Source organism: Chaetura pelagica, unplaced genomic scaffold (assembly GCF_000747805.2).
Source record: "Chaetura pelagica isolate M959 unplaced genomic scaffold, ChaPel_1.0 scaffold111, whole genome shotgun sequence".
Classification (NCBI taxonomy): domain Eukaryota; kingdom Metazoa; phylum Chordata; class Aves; order Apodiformes; family Apodidae; genus Chaetura; species Chaetura pelagica.
The window spans coordinates 3,180,129-3,198,050 of record NW_009952153.1 but is presented as its reverse complement, the minus strand read 5'-3'; the positions used below and the strand labels follow the sequence as shown (position 1 = coordinate 3,198,050).

Genomic DNA, 17,922 nt, shown 5'->3' with positions numbered 1-17,922 from the left:
GGAATGCCACGCTTGTCTGCTATTCTATATAAGGTGTCCAGTTACTTCTTTAATTAATATTGCTCAACCAACCACTAAAAAATGGCTCCAAATAAGACAGGCTCTACTATACTGTGGAATAACATGTTCCTCTTTGGAATCTGATATGAAAATGCCCATCAGGTAGAGCCAAAACTCTCATTGCAGACCTGGCAGCGAAGCCTGTTGGCCACTGGGGATGTGAGTGGGAAGGAATGTGGAAACAGTAACATCAAATCTCTCCCATAACTTATCTACAACCTGTGGAGCTGAAGGAAGTCATGTCTACTCTTGTTCTCACACCCAGCTCTGCTCAGGTTAGCACAGGGCTTTTTCCACTGTCAACATGTAGACCCAAAAGGAAACGTTAAATGTTTCCATTGGATACAAAGCTCTAGCTCCTGCAATGTCCAGCCTTCAAAGTTTCTTCCAGAATTTCTGTTGACTTCAACTGCACCACAATGAATGCTATAAGAAGGAAAGAGAGACACAGACAGACTCTGCCAGAACAGGCATTTACAAATATGTATATAGAATTCAAGCTAAGCAGTTGGGATCCTTCAGACTAAACATGGGTGCATCTAATGAAATGAGGCATGCAGTCTAAGAAATCCCAGAAATAGGGTGGGTTAACCTGCTTCTTGGATGGAAGCAAGTTTTAGGAACCTAAACCTGGGCTTGGTATTTAGCTGGACTGAGCCTCTGTCTGTAAGCAGAAATTAAAGGTGTTTGGGGGAGACACAAAGATTAATTTAACCAGCCAACTCATAGGCTGGGGATGGTATGTCTTCCCTTTTACAACCCTGAGAGGCCCCAGTTTATTACTATGACTAGCTGGCAGGCTTTGCTATGCTGTTCTCAACGCTATCACTAATGCATCAGTCTCTCAGCATACGTACTTATCATCCAGTTGAGAATTACTAATCTCAGGCTTAGTTCTCTTTCCTCTCAGAGGTGTGTTTTTACACCCCAAATGTGCTTGTAAACAGTTTTCCTATTTCATTGAGAGCAACTCAGAATCTGTGTAAAACAATGAACAGATTCACAGCTTCCCTCTGAATCACAAGAAAACCAGAGAAATCAGATGGAGGAAAACAGAGTTCTTGCATTTCAGAGTTTTTGAGCAATAACAGAAAAAAAGGAGAATAAACCAAGAGCAAGTCAGTCCAGAATATTCTTTCTTTTTAAATTTAGAGTTTCAGATTACAGCTCCTATTTTTGTATACAAGGGGAAGACAGCATCTAATTCTGATTTTTTTTTGCTACAACTTAGTAGTTTGCAAGAACCCTAACAAGATTTTTGTTTAAATGACATTTAGATAACAGGCTTTTTAAAACCATGAGAAAGGACAGCCTGTGTTTACAAAAATGACAACTCATCAAAGCAGAAACAATAGATGACAAAGTGACTAAGAAGAAAAGGGGAAAATGACGCAGAGAAGAGAGCAACACCCACAGCATTAAATAGTTTGGGCACTTACGCTTTTTCCAGAAATGCGTCCCTTGACATGTTCTGTGCCAACAAGTTTGTTGCCAAACTGAACACTTCATCTGACCATTCCTATAGAGAGAAAATTGGATTAGATGAGGCTTTGTTTAGATGTTTACTTACACAATGCAAAATATTTTTGAAAATTATATCGTTAGTAAAAAGTGCCTGATTAAAATCTAAACTTGATTTTTCCAGCTACAGCTTCCTTCCTTGTCTGTGAGATCTGATCTTCCTATGCTGTAGAGAAAGAACAATGTTAAATTTATTTTTTTAAAAAGATATCTTGTTCCCATGTATTCGGAAAAAGCAATCATATGGATAAATGTCTGATGCAAAATACATTCAATTTTATGGGAGATGCAAAATAAATACCCCAGAAAATACATTTTCTTGTATGTTGGGACACTGTTCTGGTTGATACACTAAGAATTGAAAAAGGAGCCCCTTATCACTGTTCTCTTAAAATGAAGCCTTAAAGCCCTCTGAAAAGAAACAGGGTGGGCTACAGACCGTACCATAATAAGTCTCATGCTCCTGTGTCCCCTCCTGTAAGAGTTTCTGTGAGAGCCTCTGCATCCTTCTCTCCATAGATCATGAATTCAAAACACAAATATCATATCTTTGGTGAATACCGAATTAAGAACTGTAAGTACTTGCCCTAGCTAAGATCTTATATGCCAGCATAAGAAATACACTTGAAAAACACAAACCAGAAGAAACATATAGGAATAAATTTAAATTATTCTGATATACAGGGAAGAAGATGCAACTCCAAGCAGAAAAGCTCCTCTTCCACAAACTGTACATCCTTACACTATGGTCTTACCCCTCCCTCAGGTTTTTTTTCCATCTTGCAACCATGACATAGTGAAGAAATATCCTCCAGCTGCTCATGGGACACCTTCCCTCCCTCCCTGCAGGCATTGCTCTTCCCATGGCTGTCCCTCACTTTTCTTCTTTTTATTTTCCTGACTTTTCTTATTTCTACTCATGTTGTTGAAGTCTTTTCCTTAGGTCCCCATCCTTTCCCACATGCCCAGCAAGGTTGATCCATGATTATCATCCTAAATTCAGACTGCCACTGCTCATCCTGTCACTCTCTTCCCTTGCAGGTCTCTCCTGAAGCTCTTCATCAACAACATATGCATATTTTTCCTTCCTAACTTGCTGCTTATTTACAGCTTATTGCAACCCTTTTTAGTCATAACTGAAGTTTTGGAGTAGATTTGTTTCACCTCTTTAAAAGAAATGGATGAAAATAAACAATGCCTTTGCAAACAGTGTGGTTGTTGTTTTAGTTTTGGTTTTTTTGTTGTTTTGTTTTATTTTTCAGTTGATAGCATTTTCTGAGTTTTCTTTCAAACTGAAGTTGAGTTTCCTGTCATATCAGTCCAGATCCAAAATTCCCATCACCACACACCCTCCCAGATGCACACTCATTGTGGATATTCCCTCTCATTGGTTCTTATTTTTCTTGAGGAAAAACAAAGAAAAGGACAGTATTCTGACAAAAATTGATGATGACAAGTATAATTGACTTCCAATAAAACAAAGGTTGCTACATCACTTCGGAGCTTACAAGATCGTTTTACCTAAAAAGGCTCAAGTTTCCCCATGACTAGATGATCGATTTGTGAAGTTTGGATATTACCTTTTTTTTCCTGTTTGTTTTGTTGTGTTTTTTTTTTTAATGTGCCAAAACTTGTTCCCTAAAGTTATCATCAGATCTTATTCCTGAAACAGGTCTCACATAGTCACTCCCCACAAGGAAGAAATAAGGCTACCTCTGTGCCTACTGTTAGATGGGCCTTTCACATCCTTCAGCTACCAGATCTTTAAGGTTCACTCCACTTACAACCTCGCCCCTAGGCAGCTGAGACAACACACCTCCTGTGACTGGTATTTCTGGCTGAGAAACCTTCCTCCCTCAGACACAGACTTGTTGTTCTGGAGGCAAACCACAGCTGCTGAGATAGTCCTCCCCTACACCTCTTGTGACTCCTTCCTTTTTTAAAAATGTATTTGCACTTATTTTTCCTTCTTAGGTCTAATTTGAAATAAACAGAGGTGTGAGAAAGAAGAAGAGAAGAATTTGGGTTAGTTAGCAACACCACTTCTTTGCTGTGACTCTTGGAACAGAAAGCCTATTAAGGGCAGCATTTTTTTTCTTCTTGGCAACTAATTTTTCCAGGCTCAAAATAGACTCATCTTGCAAACAGTGCTTTGTTTAGGCACTAATAATAGCTGTTAAAAATTCTCCCTGTGATGCTAACGCTGCAAAGATTAATCGTGACATAAAATATTATTTAGAAATTGGAAATATTATTTTGAGATGTCTTGATAGACTTGGTTTTGATCTCACTGGTTCTGCTGGACTTAAACATGTAAACACTTTGTAGAAAACAGAAGTAGGGAACTTCAGGAGTATCCCACACCCCACCTCTTCCTTCTTTTTGCCAACTGCTCGTTCACAGGGCTGTAAGCGGAGCTCAGTTATTACGTGCCTGTCACAGGCATTATTTATATAAACAGTCTTGTGGTGTTTCTTTGCTAGCTTTTCCTAACTCTTCAAAGTCATCACATTGCTCTTTCCAAATATTCTAAGGAATATCTGCTGGATGAGCCATTTCTAACAATGCAGGTGCCAAGTCAACAAGTCACAAGTAATACTTGCTCATTACCTATCCCATTTTAGGCTCTTGATTTCAGTCACCACAAAGCCACAGCCAAAAAAACAAGACCAGAAAACATGCCAAAGATCACATCAGCTTTTCAGTTTCTGGTTCCCCTCAGCAGGAGGGGAAACAACAGCCTTGAGCACAGACTCAGAGAAATAAAGGAGATGTTCTGGCCTGACTTTGATGGGCTGGCATCAAGCCGTGAGCCTAGATGCATCTTGCTGCTTTAGTGACCCAAATGACTTTGTTTCCTTGGTGTTGCTGCATGGTACAGAGCAAAGCCCATCCTCTAACTCCATGCATGATGCCCTCCACAGCCATCTTTCCCAGCAGTAGCAATGCCAGAAGGCAGCGTTCGGGGAGAGTGCTCTGCAGGGGAGAAAGCCACTTTTTGTAGAAAGAAAACAGCCACTGCAGAAAGGTTACAATAGCCTCTCAGGCACGGCGGTAGCTGTGGATGCCTGTACAGGTGCAATACAAAAGGAAAATATAAATCTGGGTATTTTGAAATAGCACTACACTGGTGCCAACAAACTGTTTGCAGACTGGAAGCCTCTGATCCCTTTTGGTAGCTGAAGACCCCAGCCTTCTGATGTTCAACTCCAAGCAAGTCACATCCATCATGCTAAGAGCTCACTGAACATGATCTCCTCTTTGCTACACCAATTCATATTTGTATAACTCCTGTGAGCTTTACTAACAAATATTTAGCTGTTCTGTGCTTTGACAGGTAAGTTCAAGCAGCAGTTCATTTGGAAACCTATTGTTCAGTCAAGTTATTTCTCTCTATTACATGCATCAGGACACATAACATAAGTTATTTATCTCAACAGAAGAGATGAGACTTTTTTCATTAAAAAAGACAGCACACATTGTTAAAAATACTTGCTTCAAATGAGAACTGACTGTGTGTGAAGGCAATGCTTCTTGCATGTTTGTTTTTGGTGGGAGGTTAACAAAGCGAGCTGCTGCAATTCTAAACTTTCAGCATCCTTAAGAATTTTATTGCAACAAAATATATCAAATGGACATTAATTTATATGGTTTGGTTTGCCATTTTATTATACTGATCAAGCTCTTAAATAGGCCTAAGGAGCTGGAAAAATAAAGATGTATGCTGGAAAGCATAGCATAGTACAACTTGTGAATTGTCTTTTATTATATCATTACTTACAGAGGAATTAATCAGCTTTTAGTGATGGATCTGATCCAAAGCTCATCAAACTGAGGAGAAACAGAATTCCTTGGGCTCCACTTTTCAAGTTATTGGATTTGGGAAGAAAATGAAATACTGGAGAGGAGACACAGAGTTTCACAGGTTGTGATTCTTCATGTTGGAAACAGAAAAAAAGAGCATCCTCTCAGAACAGGGTTTGAGAATACACTACTTTATCTTGTTTTCGGCACTGCTACGTTTGTGGATGCTCACAAATCCTACTTCAAGACAGACACACCCACTTGCAAATGAGCAAGGTCTGTATCAGCACTGCTTCTCTTCATCAGCAGGATGTATCTAGCAATCTGATATTTTGACCATTACCTAAGGAATTTAGGGGTCAGTTTTGCAATCTGGGCATCCATAAACCGATGGATCTGGATGTAATACACCTGTGGGTGCTGAGGGAACTGGTGGAGGTCATTGCTAGGCCACTCTTCATCATCTTTGGTAAGTTGTGGGCAACAGGAGAAGTGCCTAAGGACTGGAGGAAAGCAAATGTCACTCCAGTCTACAAGAAGCGTAAGAAGGAGGACCTGGGTAACTACAGACTGGTCAGCCTTACCTCCATCCCTGGAAAGGTGATGGAACAACTTGTTCTTGGCACTCTCTCTAGGCATATCAAGGATGAGGGGGTCATTAAGAGCATGGGTTTACCAAGAGAATGTCATGCTTGACCAACCTTACAGCCTTCTATGAGGAAGTAACTAGGTGGATAGATGATGGTAGGGTGGTAAATGTCGTTTATCTTGATTTCAATAAGGCATTTGACACTGTCTCCCACAGCATCCTCGTAGATCAACTGAGGAAGTGTGGTCTTGGTGATCAGGTAGTGAGGTGGATCATGAACTGGTTGAAAGGAGGGAGTCAGAAAGTTGTGGTCAATGGGACAAAATCTAGTTGGAGGTCTGTGACTAGTGGAGTCTCTCAGGGGTCAGTACTGGGACCAGTGCTGTTCAATATTTTCATCAACGATCTGGATGAGGGAACAGAGTGTGCCCTCAGCAAGTTTGCTGATGACACTAAACTGGGAGGAGTTGCTGGCACACCAGAAGGCTGTGCTGTCATTCAGCAAGACCTGGACAGGCTGGAGAGTTGGGCGGGTAGAAACTTGATGAAATGCAACAAGGGCAAGTGTAGAGTTTTGCAGTTGGGGAAGAACAACCCCATGTACCAGTAAAGGCTGGCATTAGAAAGGGTGTGGTTAGTAGGTCAAGGGAGGTTCTCCTCCCCCTCTATTCTGCCTTGGTGAGGCTGCATCTGGAATATTGTGTCCAGTTCTGGGCCCCTCAGTTCAGGCAGGACAGGGAACTGCTTGAAAGAGTCCAGCACAGAGCCGCAGAGATGACGAAGGGAGTGGAACATCTCCCTTATGAGGAAAGGCTGAGGGAGCTGGGTCCCTGGCTTGGAGAAGAGGCGACTGAGGGGCAACCTCATCAATGTTTACAAATACGATAAGGGCGAGTGTCTGGAGGATGGAGCCAGGCTTTTTTCAGTTATGTCTAGTGATAGGACAAGGGGCAATGGGTGCAAACTGAAGCACAGGAGATTCCATGAAAACATCAGAAAAAATGTCTTTACTGGGAGTGACAGAGCACTGGAACAGGCTGCCCAGAGAGGTTGTGGAGTCTCCTTCCCTGGAGACATTCAAAACCCACCTGGACACTTTCCTGTGTGATGTGCTCTAGGTGATCCTGCTCTGGCAATGGGGTTGGACCAGATGATCTTTTGAGGTCCCTTCCAAGCCCTAAGATTCTGTGATTCTGTGACTTTCAAACTGCACTCTTTGAACAAACCAGCTGCTCAGTGCTCTTCAACTCACCACTAATTTACTTTAAACATTAGTTAATTTCTCCAGAAGGAATCAGTGCATCACAACTACACATTCATATTTAGTTCACTTAAAGAAAGCAGAATAGCCCAAGGATCATATTTTCATATTTTTCTCCCAAGTTCACCAGTGGCTGTGATGAAAAGTGTTTGTAGCAGAATAGGAAGCCTTCTGCAAAGGAAGAAAACCCTGTAATTGACTAATTTTAACTGCCTCACTAAGACCATTAGTGCTTACTTTGCCTTTCTCCTCCAAGGGAGGACTGATTAATACCTGTCACACAGCTTCAAAAATAAGCTATCACAAATGAAAAAAATATTCATGCACAAAAAAGGGAAAGGTGGGGGAGTTTTTCATTCGCAGTTGGTTTCCCTGGAACATCCGTGAGAGGAAGGGTCAACATTTGCATGTGTGATGTTGAAAATTTCTTGTATTTACATGTCTTCTCAGAGCTTTCTGAAGAGATGACTTGTGCTTATTTATAACAACTTCTCTGAGTCATTACACGGGTCTTGGAAATAAGGACCAGACTCCGTGGTCTGGCTCATATAAAGCTGGGAAACATGTTAAAAAAGGAAGAAAGTTTAGATGCTTTCAACAGCAATCCAACTCTTCTCACTGAAACAATCAGGATATTTAGCAGGATTTCAAAGCAAGTACAGCTAATCTGCAATGCTTTGAAAATCATGTGCCCAGGCCACAGTGCCTGACTGATGAAATGTGAATTTATTTGGTCTACTGCATTTACAAATAACAAGGAAGACTTTGATTCTAAGTTGCTCAGATCGTAGGAGTTATTCAGGATTCAGAGCAGCTAAGCTTCACTAAAACATGCTTTTATCCACTGTATTTTAAGGTTCCGTTATCCAACAGAAAATGGTCCTAGAAAACCCATTCCAGCACTGTTTTACCAAATAGATTACAGTTCATTGATTGCAGGCTAGACAAGAAAGTGAGAAAAAAGAACATATGCTTCTGATTTAAATTATTTTCCTTCTTCCTTGGTAAGAGCTAACAATTTTTGCTAGTAAAGCCTTAGCGTACCTTTTCAATTTCCATCTTATGCTTTTTTTTTTTTCTCCTGAAGAGTTGTTTCAATCACTTTCACTTTTGCAGGAGTTAGGATTTTGTTTCTATTCTTTCATACCAAAGAAACAGTGGAAATTGCTTATTTGCTGATCAACTAATGAAGATCAGTAGAGATAGAAACCTGAGAAGCAAAACTGTATCATGCCAGGTCAAGGCTTTTATCCTGTGACCTTTTTTAACGTAGTTGGACCATCCTCGTTGCCTGTGAGGTGACAAAATAACTCCTCACTCTCGATAAGCAACAGCAGTCTATAGAGAAATTATCATTTTAGCACAATCTAGTGGACTCGAGGATGCAAATCGTACAACAGTGTGTTCTGTGTGTGGTTACCTGGAGGCTGCCATCAGTCTATCCACAGGAATGGAAGTGGAAAGAGGAGCAGCTTTTGAACATCAGTTTAGAATAGATAAAGCAATAAGCTCTCACTCCATTAAACACAATTGAGTTGTATAAATATTGGAAGAAGGAAAAAAAATAAGCATGCACTAAGTTCAATCATAACTTGCTTGTCACACACAAGTTTCTTACGTGGTATGTTTGGCAGAAATGAAGGGATTGTATACCTGCATGGAAAAAATACTTTGCTAAGGTAATGACGCTGATGTCACAATTCTTATCAAGGGCTGTCAGCAGACAAAATGCAATGCTTAACATTAACCTTTAAACACGAGCAAAATGGTCATGTGTGCAAGTTAAGTTTTTGATTGCTGACATACTTGACTACTCAAGGCAGACCTGTAGATTCCCACTACTCTGATAAAGGTCAGCCATAAAAAGTCAGGTGTTTCCAAACCTTCTTCCAAGGATGATCCACAATTCACACATGCTCAGAACAAGCATATAAGGGTATTAAACACTAAAATATATTTAAATGAGTTTGGAGAGTCACAGTAGATACCTTATAGCTGAGTAAAAATTTGCATGTACCATTACTTTCATTATTTTATTGGGGTTTACAAGCAATATTCTGAAGATGAGCACAGGTATTATGGGGAAAAAATAGAGGAATTAACTCCTAGAACAAAAAAACAAAAAATGGTTGCACATTTTTTCTTTGGAGCAACACAGTTCTATAGCAGAACTGACATTTATTTTATAGCAATCTGCATTTTATGTCTTTCATCCATATCTCAAAACAATATCTTAAAAAGACTGTAATTTTATATGACACAGCTAAATGTGTATTACCTTTGCTATATCCTCCTGAAATGCCACCAAGTTCAAGTATGATATATTGACCAGGTCTGGACCATAGACAACAGTTATCATTCGGTTTTCCAGCCGACCTCCAATGTTCCCAGCATCCAACAGTTCCCGCAGTTTTGGATCCTGCAGGTAAATACATTTGAAAGAGTTAAAAAACTTTTGCAAATACTGAAAGTAAAAGAAGTGATTATTTTTGCAAATACTTTAATTTTGAAAACTTGTGGTTTTTTGGGCATGTCAAACATGATAACACTAGGTTCTGATCCAGTTAATTATTCATTAAATTATTTAAAGTTAATAACCCAGAATAAAATCACCACTGTGAATCCTTCAAAGCCTTTGAGCTCTGTATTGGTAGAGTACAGACTTGAAGCTCTCCAGTTGATGGCTGCACATTCCTATTCTCAGCTATTTTGCCTCAGAAATTAAGCACACATAAATGGTTTTGCTTGACAAAATAACACAATCTATCCAAAGGCTACTGGCCTCAGCAGAGAGATTCTCTATGATTTTAATGGATTTTAGATAAAACTCAAAAAGAGAACTTAGTTTTGCCTAAGATATTAAAAAGACTGTATGGAATTAACTGTCTTAAAGATCATTAAATGAATAATAAATAATTCCTCTTCCTTCATGTTCAAAAGGTTATATATTATTTAAATCATAAGCTATATTCCATTTATATTTAGATTTTAGTATTTTATTTTTTTTTTCAGGCTTATATCCAATATAGAAATTACTACATCATATTTCTGTGAAGGAAAGACATATTCAAAGATTTTTATCAGCTAATAATAGCCTCATAAGCATATGAAGAAAAAAAAAAAAAAGTTACTTTGTAACTCTACTAGTTTCTATTAGGCTGCAGCATTTCCAAGAAATGCACTCAGTGTTTTGTAAACTAGGAAACCTGCTTGGTCTTTGGCCTGAAAATGATGTTTATAAGGGTAAAGACGGATGCAGAGAAGCCTTGCATGACTGAATTAGATCCTTTGAATAGGAATAGTACAAATTGAAAGCTCACGTTTCCTAAAAGACAAGATTTTCAGTCTGGTACAAATACTAAAAAATGACCTGCAAATTTTATCAGTATGGGATGACAGATTCTCTGTAGAGATCAAATTATTTCAAAACTGACACAACTATACACTGCAGTTCATATTTAATTCTCAGATGAACCATTTTCCCCCTGTGTCTGCATCTGTTTATTATTTATGTCACTACTATTTAATAATTTTTGAATTAAGAATCTAAATCTCTACCAACCAATACACATTAAATGTAGTATAACAGGATGACAAGCAGAAAAAAGCTGTTTTCAATGGATCTTGGAGGAAATCTTGTATCAACAAGACCGCAGTCTAAAGGGCATCTCCATATTGGTATCATTTCTGCAATAGAGTTATGAATATGCTCACCAAATACTTCACAAGGTTTAGGAGAGCATTTTGAAGTATGTATGGCATATCAACTGGGAAGAAAGTACAAGGCTGTCTATCATAAAATGCCAAGCCTCATTACATACTAGGCATGATGGCAAGTGTTGCAGGAAAATAGACAGAATAATCCTATTTGAGAGCTCTGTAAAGAAGGAATATGATTGTGCTCTGAGACAAAGACAATTTCATGCGTAAACAAATTAATGACAGGCTTTCATGTAAGAGAAAAACAGAAGAGGGATATAAAAATAATAGTTGTGTTCCAGAGATGAAGATTTGAAGATGAAAGACAAATAAATTGTATAATTTACATCTAGGACTAAAGCTAGAGAAATGTCCAGAATATGTGGTTATTGATGGTGTATTAGTAGGTGGGTTGCCTTCTCTTTTGTTTGGAGGCCTAATGTTAAAAAGCTTTGTTTCATTTCTCTGAGATGAGAACTCATCTGCTTTTTAGTCTCTACTGTTTCAAACCCAACATCAGACTGATAAATGCCTTCATTGAAGGGCCTGTCTGGGAAGAGGGTAATTCCTTCTGAACTCAAACTGAACATGATTGTCTAGATGGTTTTACTCTCTTTCACCGATTTGTCATTCCCTTCTTCCTCTCCCTAGCTGAACCTCTTGCTCACTCTTGGTGATGAACTGCAATCATAATAACAAAAGAAGAAAAAAGATAACCTTTTTCCTTCACATTTTCAGTCAACTATAGATTATCTCTAAAATGGATCATGCTGTAGGTAGTCTTAGATCTGCATTAGCCATGCATCACAGAATAGAATATTTCAAATGGGATGGTTTTCCAAAGCAAATTTACCAAAACAGCTGTTATCTGAAACTGGCTTAGTAAGGTTTTCAGAATTGCAGAGTAAGTGGTGAATCACACAATATGAAAATGAAATTTGTCTTCCATGTCACAGGAATTATTCTCCAAGTTTTAAAGGCAAGAAATGAGACAGATCATTGTCTTTGGTTGCTGGGTTTGGATGAGTAAAGTGTTGAATTTTTCTATTCTGTTTAAGAATTGTCAAATAAAATTTGAAGCACACAGTTCTGTACAGCAATGCATTATCTGGCTGCCATCCAGCACTGGTTAATAAAGGGCACACCCTGCATATCCTGGGCTATCTCAGTCTTACCTGCAATATGATCCACAGACTTAAAATAGGTATTTTTATTATAAGTTCAGTGAAAGTGAATAATCTTGATACTAGCAGGATTCACGCCCTTTTAACCCCTGCCATAGGTGTATTGGCTCTTTGGGGATGACAGATGCATTTCCCCTTGTCAGTGACAACTTGCCATTAGCTAGGTCATATTATTTGGTCCTTAAATTTGAAGTTCTCAGACTTAGACCCCAAAACACACTGTCAGCTCTTCACATTCCTCATGAACAGCTCTGCTCCCTCATTACCCCACTTAGATGCAAACTCCACTAATAAGATAGGCAAAATATCCTTTATCAAAATCTCAGAGACTATTAAAGAACCAAAAGAGATTGTCACTATTGAATGCCGGGCTGGCTGTTAAACAGACCATATATGCTCTCTGTTAACTCTCTTCTCTTCTCAGAAGGCCTTGGACTAAAGTCAAGAGGAAAACACTTTCTAAAATGTCAGCAGGTTTTCCTGAGGAGATGATAGGAAAGCATGTGGAAAAAAATCCAACAACAACAACAACAAAGCAGTAAATTCAAATTTAGCTTCTTTTATGTAAAATGGATTATTTTGATAATTCCATTTTAAGGAATGAGACTGAAAATCTGCTGCTGTTTGGAGCTGCATTTGCTATACTGGCTCATGAGTGGACAGGTTGTTTTTTGGTGTAGGCTCTTTGCAAAACTGGGGCCTTATCATGAATATATTGAGCGCTTTCAGAGACATCAAGAAGTAGTACACCTATTGATATTGATTAGAGTAATTTTTGAACACCTGAGCTATTGAAATTCTATCATGTCAGGTAACATGCTCAATAAACAGCAGGCTATTGACAGTACCTACCTAACTTTTCAAAGTTCCCTGTGTAGCACAATGATTTATTAAGTCTGCTTTAATGTTTTCTGGCAAAACAGCATCATTTTACCTCTATTACTCAAAAAAGTCTAGGTGTCAGCTTGCTCTTTCCCTTCCACTAAAGTCCAGCAGGAGCTTCAGCTCAAGGACTGAAGCTGCCTGAAGACTTGACCTGAAGCCAGGTCAGGAAAGTGAGTGTTTCTGAGGGGACAACTCTGTGCTTCAAGAGCTTGACAGATCCCCAGAAGGAGCTGCAAATTGTGAGCAGGCAAATACAGAAGAGGAGACAAGAATGTCATTGGCAACACAAACAGCTTTAGAATCCATTAAAAATAAGATTAACCATGTCCAACTGAGGCAAGCGTTGTCCAGAGAATTATTTGCTCATTTGGTAAAAAGCCCTCCCTCTTTGGTTCAGCTGTCTTGACAAAACTATCAAGAGAAAATACACCTTAAATCAATCTGAAAAAGTAAATAGAAAAAAATAGCCAGAAACTTCGAAGAAGAAAATAAAAATGTATGGAATTCCTACAACATTCATTAATAAAGGCTGAATAATGATGTTTTGATAGAAACCAAGATCCTGCAGACAGATAGATAAAAGCTGATTTCAACCAGACTTCCAAAACTTTCTCCTGTTTTATTTTCCTTTTGCTAGAAATAATAAAAATAATGTAAACTTGAAGAGGCAATTCAGCCACAATAATGACAGTCTCTGCAAAGACTGCTTTCAGCTGTGATTGGTGTTATTAAAATGTAGCTCTTAACACTTACATTCCAATTAACATGTGCTCTGCACACAACATTAAATGCCGCACATCTTTTAATAGTATCCCCAGCTCTTTAAATTGTTTCTGAACACATGCAACACACCATCTGCCTGCCAAAGTTTTCTGGCTTTTTTTTTTTAATGCATTGCCATACGTATATAGAGAAAGGCTACCATGCAGTTCAGTAAAACTGAACAACCTTTCGTTACTAGTGCTTCTCAGCACCATGTCTAAGAGCAGCTGTCTCTGATCCCCAAACCTACATTAAACAGTAAAATAATCTGTTTGATGCTAAAGATTATTCTCAGGCTTTAATTGTTACAGACAATGTGATGAGCGATTCTCAGAGGAGTCAGCCAGAACTTCTGGGTTGCTAGAACACTTGTGCAATTACAGTACTACAGGAAACTTTTTGGTGTTTGAAGACATTAATTTACAAAGCAAACAATCTAAAGGAGTCATGATAGACTAAACTACACATACAGACCATGTGCAATGTGACTTATATTATCTATACAACATTCATTGCCTTGCATGCAAAATGTCAGACACTTCCTGTCCCCAAACACCTAGCAACTGAAATAATTTCCTCATCCACCTCATGCAGTAAAACATTATCTTTAAGGTGTCAATTAACTGCTTGAGTCCTAGTGAAGCTATAGGTGTGAAAGGCACCTCCACGAAATAGATGTCCAAAACAAAACAAAACAAAACCCCAATGCAAAATAATCCCCCATCAAGCCCCATAAACAAACTCAGTTTATCAGGTATTTTCAAGACTTCTGTTAATCTGACTTGCAATTTCCAAAAGCCTTCTGTTTCTGGTACTAAAAATATACCATAGTCTTTACTTTAAAACTGTATTTAATAAAGCAAAAGTTTATTTAAAGCAGAGTTGGGCAGAACAGTACTTTTTGTTGAAAACTTTTTAACTGTATTACATAGCAGTACAGGTACTACAGAATTCTCTAGGCTTTGTACCACAATCCCAAATTGTTATATTTTCTGCATAATTTTAAGACTGGAGAGGTTCATCAAATGGGCACAGAAATTTGTCTTAGTCTCTTGCTCATTAGAATAAGATTTCCAAGCATTCAAAACTGCATTTCAATTTTTCTAGCTCTTTATGTATCCCAGAAGAGGAGAGATTTGGGCAAAAGAAGCATAATTAGATAGCTGCATACGCAAAGAATTTTCCAGGAAACACTTAAGTTTGTACTTAAATTAAAGAAAGAACCTTGCTAAAATAGGACCTTACATTGTGACTCTGTCGAAGGCAAAACTCCCACAGATTTTCTTCAAATAGAACAAAGTCTTATCTTCAGGAATGTCTTACCACAGAGTGTTTATCAACAAAAATGTATATATAGACATATATATATAATGCATGTATACATATATTTGACCTAGATTTCAAAATATCTTATTTTAACCCCTTAAGGACCAGCTGAGTAGCTGTACTAGGGCGGTATGAATAAGAAACACTAAGTGTCCTTTAAAATGAGACCACTTACCCCTGTGGCTGGGAAAGGACTTCAGGCAACTTCCCAAGGCCTGACCGGATGTCTAACTTCTGGAGGTGAGACAAGTGTCACACTCCAAATCTCTATTTGTAAAGGGACCATCACTCTGCTTTGCCTCCTAAGCAGCTGTGAACAGCTGCAGTGCATCAGTGTGACCCTCAGAAACAAAATGCTCTTGCAAACGGGAACAGATTTACTGTTAAGAATCCTGACATATATTTCAAAGCTGGTCCAAATACCCTTCCTGTTATACATCACCTAGCAACAGCACAGGACTAGCAACTTCCCATCAAGAGGATCGACAGACTCATCCTTCAAAGAAACACGTATTTCTTTTCTGTCTCCTTCCTTTGTTGAGACCAAAGTCAAAACTATCAATAGTTTATCTTTCTGCAATACCTTTCACTGATTAAAGAGAATGTCCCATACATGGGAATCACACCTACAAAACTCAATGACAGGATTTTGTCTGTCTTCCCTAATGACAGTCATGTGAAATGAATATACTCTAATTACTACATCAAAGATACTCAAAACAGTGTTCTCCAAACTCTCTTTTCTATTATTACACAGATTCAGAGGAAGTTTGATATTTAAATATCTTCATTTAGATCATCAAGCCATTCTCACCAAATCCATTACCATTAAACCAGAAAAATACATTTAGTCGAATAAAGAGAAAAGCTGCAGTATGGTTTTTAATAGAAATATGTCTTCAAATATTTTGCTAAAGTGCATTAGAACAATACATTACTAAAATATTTACAAATGTTTATTCTTTGATTTTTTTTTTTTCCACATTTCTACAGTTTCGGAGTGGATTCCAAATTTTGCAAGATATCACCATAGCGACCTATGCACAAAAATAGAGTCAATATCTTATTTAAACACTCAAGTCTTCAAGATTCAATTTTTGTGCAAGCTAAGTCAGTGTGTACAAAAAACAGAGGATGTTTCTTGAAAAATTACTCTCAATAGTCTAAACTGGTCTTAAACTGACCATCTGCTCAGCTAATATGGTGGAACACTTCTAGAGTCTAACACAGTATTAGGGAAAAGAAGTCAGAAATGCTTTAGACAAAGAGGTAGTCCCTGAAGAAGGAGATCCAAGACACCCACTGCCTTCTAGGACAGATCTTCTTGGTACTGGCACCAATAATGAATGCCTTGGATGCAACTAAAATCGAAGGGCTATTCTTCCCAGAGAAATTATCAGGGATGAAAGGATGCCATAAATCATACATCAATCATGCATCAAACAGTCAGTTCCAATTAACTTTCTCTGTGAAACTACTTCCAGAACAACCGTTTTTCCCCCAAAAACTATAATCCCATTCCATACCTGAAGTATGGACACCAATACATCAAGATTACCAGGAACTTGTTATGAAAAATAATAAGGCTACTTGTTTTCCTACAGTGTAAAACTTCTGAGGAAGAGAGAATGTGCGCTTGCATAAAACATACTCTTCTTTGGTAGATAAATAAGAGGTGAGCAAATCTCTACCTGTACAAATGGTTTTTAACTTCTGATAGAAGCAGATTGTGTCAACAACCACTTCCAAATTCAATTCTGAGTTCTGAAAACAAAGGATGAATTCAGAGATTTCATACTGACTTTCTACAACAACCACAGAGCAAACCACTGGATATTTAAAAACATAAAATGTTATTAATCAATATTTTTATAATACTTGTGGACACTCCAAAAATCCCATGTTGAGTGTATGTTAGCAACTGGGTCCAGGGGAAAAAACACATCCTTAGCTAGATTCCACCAAGCTAGAGGGAGTAGCTGATGTGCTGGTGAGCAAGTGTGATAGGTCCCCTTCCAACCTACAATTTTCTATGACACTGTGATTTCTCTACTCTATGTGGCCACTTCTGTTACAAGAATTTACTGGAGACAACACTGTGCACTTATGGATAGATACTTAGCACCAGCTTTGCTGAAGATGCTCTTTCCCCTTTTAGTACAAAATCAGATTGACTTCTAGGAGAAGGCAGGGACATGCTCAAATTATATAAACATCAATGCCGTATTCAGTGAAATCAGGATTATTTAGAAAATTAATTGTACATGCTAAGGAAAAGCCCAGGGACAGAAGTAGGGTCAGGTCATCCCTGACCTTTCTCACAGTTCAAGTGATCCAATTCCAGCTTCAGTATGTCTCTCATGCTCTCATAACAGAGCAAATGTTCAGCATGCATATTTGTTTAGTTGTCCTTCTCTATGTCCATATTTTTCAAGTTTTTTTTAGCTTCACAATATTTAATTTTTAAGCTGGTTGCAAGACTGTGTGTTCTAACAAAACCCAAGTGACAGTATAAGCTAAGTAAAATCAGATCAAATGTAGTATTTTTCAGTCCTTTTGGACATGGCTGTAATTGACATGGAAGTACTTGATACCTCACAGTGTACATCTTAATCTAAATGACAACTAAAAAAGATGAAATACTTAGAAGCTACAACCATGCACAACATTCCTCTAGATTTTTTCTAATTCTCTTAACATTTTTCTCAAGGTTTATTACCTGCAGATTGTTCATTATTTTAAAAATTAGCTTCAAAGCACACACATTTCCTTTCAGTGTTTTTCCTTTCTCAAAATACTTTAAGATTCTCCTCAATATAATTTTAAAGGAA

The 17,922-nt window shown here is 38.2% G+C and overlaps 1 protein-coding gene across 1 annotated transcript in view; it reads right to left on the bottom strand.

The window, feature by feature from the left end:
* The window catches only part of PLCB1 (phospholipase C, beta 1 (phosphoinositide-specific)), a 457,703-nt gene that overhangs the window by 152,751 nt on the left and 287,030 nt on the right, over positions 1-17,922 (bottom strand). Inside the window, exons 4-5 of the mRNA XM_010007158.1 lie at positions 9,514-9,654; positions 1,500-1,579 (exon numbers count right to left, since the gene is read on the bottom strand). Of these exons, the coding sequence (XP_010005460.1) occupies positions 1,500-1,579; positions 9,514-9,654 (221 nt within the window). The remainder of the gene's footprint in view (positions 1-1,499; positions 1,580-9,513; positions 9,655-17,922) is intronic.